The sequence below is a fragment of the Limulus polyphemus genome, unplaced genomic scaffold (genome assembly GCF_000517525.1).
Source record: "Limulus polyphemus unplaced genomic scaffold, Limulus_polyphemus-2.1.2 Scaffold366, whole genome shotgun sequence".
Lineage (NCBI taxonomy): Eukaryota > Metazoa > Arthropoda > Merostomata > Xiphosura > Limulidae > Limulus > Limulus polyphemus.
In genome coordinates, this window is record NW_013665976.1 from 326,400 (window position 1) to 328,539 (window position 2,140).

Genomic DNA, 2,140 nt, shown 5'->3' on the forward strand with positions numbered 1-2,140 from the left:
AAGAATTTGTGGTGGGTGATATTGATTAGCTCTAGTCTATCAGTTCAAATTTACAAACAGCTATCCTTCAATAGCTCTGCATAAAAATCCTATAAAACAAACAGTGCTTCTCTTTTTGAACATTAGTTAGGTGTAATATAAATGCTGTAAGATGGCTTACTTAAATACATTCATTATTGTTCTGTCTTAGTTTTCTAAACCTAGTATGTTACATATATTTAATATTGTAATAAAAATCCTTCTTCAATACAACTATTTACTAAAATGATAACTGTATTCACAGACAAAAATTGATAGCATGTTCATCCTGAGTACTGACTAACACGTTATCGAACTCTTTCCTGCAGTTAAGTCTGCAAGTGTAAATATACTGCTGAGAAATTCTCTTTACTAGTATATGTACATATTTACTCTCATAAATTTGAAGTAAAAGTTTGAAAACTGGGAAAGAAACTGAGGAAGAGTGACATTAATAATAATAAGTCTACAAAATTTATTTAGAATTACTTACCTTAAAGCAAAAATTTCTCCACTTTTTTGAAAAACTTGATCTCTTGTTATTGAAATCTTCTTGCCAATCTTCATTTCCTGTTCAAAAATGTACATACACATTATCAATGTTCCTATGACAAATAAACAGGATTACCCTCCCCTCGGGACGAAAAATAAATATATGTTGGATATACAAGACTGTTTAGTTTAAGCATTATTATTTAGTTCATTTAGTGATCTAATATTTAATGATTATTTAGTTTTAATAACAATAGTGTTAAAAGTAATAATTTTAAAGGCGATAGTTACGACCAATTTCGTTACGGAACTCGGTAAGAGCCATACTGTGTGTGTGTAGTACAATTGTTGTAATTTGATGTCACATTACTCGAACCTTCTGTATTTTGCACATTGCCTTAAGTGAGTATTATTACATCATAGCATCTCGTAGTTCATAGAAAGTTCTAGGCCACACTTGTATGTACATATGTATATATAGGTGACCAAGTGAGCATAAGTTAAGTTCAGTCAGAAAAAAGTTACTTAGTGTAAGAAAATGTGCAGTTAGCCGGCTTGTGAGTGATTAACCTTAACTGGTGATTTCTAAAGTGGGTTTGACAGCTGTACTGTAACAACAGAGACAAGAAAAATAAGTTGTCTTGTCAATTCAGTTCTAAAGTAACTAATTCAGCCTGTGTGGACTTTTGACAAAAACAAAAGACAAACAATTATTAAAAGCTCTGGATACAAGTGTGGTAACCAACAAAAGAAGTAAAGTTAGAAACAGTTAAGTTAATGAAAGTGAAGTTAGACTGTGTGATTGTTAGTTTAGCCATAATGTGAGTTTAACAGAGATAAGTAGAATAATTTGTCTTGTCAAAGGGTGTTCTAAAGTAATTGAACCCGCCTGTGTGGACTTTGATAAAAAGAAGACAATTATTTAAAGTTCTAAATACAGTTGTGGTAACCCATGGAGTAACATAAGTGAGTTTATTTCAAATTGTGTAGTAAGAAACAGAGTAAAGAAAAATAATTTGTCTTGTCAATTTGGTTCTAAAGTAACTGAACCAGCCTGTGTAGACTTTTGACAAGAAAGATATAATTATTTAGTTTTATATACAACTGTGATATCCAATAGTGCAAAGAATTTTTGTACATACGTTCGACTTGTTTAGAATATTTTATTTTAAAACAAGTGGATTGTGTGCTGTCCATTTATTGTTCGAATTTATCCCCAACAAGTCACAGACACCTACTGTAAAATAATCCTAGCCGTTACATATATAGAAACCTCACAATAAGTAATCACTCAAGTTGATAGTACCTGTGTATAAAGTAACTGCTTACTTTTTTATATAATGCCAAAATGTTCACATAATGTAAAAGAAAAAAAAATTACACTATCAGCTTATCTAAATTATAACTTCTTATCTTTATTCTCCTAACATACCAAACAATTTTGAAGACCACAAAGTGGTATGGATTATAAATTTTGAAACTGGTTATTCCCAATAATCATAAAGCTAAAACTGTCACTTCTTTGGAAGGTTAAAAATTTGCTAAATTTGTCTATGAAGCAAAGAGTTCCAATGAATCTCAAAGTGTGAAGCTCATCTCCCCTTGGGGGGGGGGGGGGGAGGGGGCGGGG

The 2,140-nt window shown here is 31.4% G+C and overlaps 1 protein-coding gene across 3 annotated transcripts in view; it reads right to left on the reverse strand.

The window, feature by feature from the left end:
• The window catches only part of LOC106457725 (required for meiotic nuclear division protein 1 homolog), a 34,421-nt gene that overhangs the window by 8,677 nt on the left and 23,604 nt on the right, over positions 1–2,140 (reverse strand). For all 3 annotated transcript variants that reach the window (XM_022383740.1, XM_022383739.1, XM_022383741.1), the window contains one exon: positions 512–588. In XM_022383740.1, the coding sequence (XP_022239448.1) occupies positions 512–588 (77 nt within the window). The remainder of the gene's footprint in view (positions 1–511; positions 589–2,140) is intronic.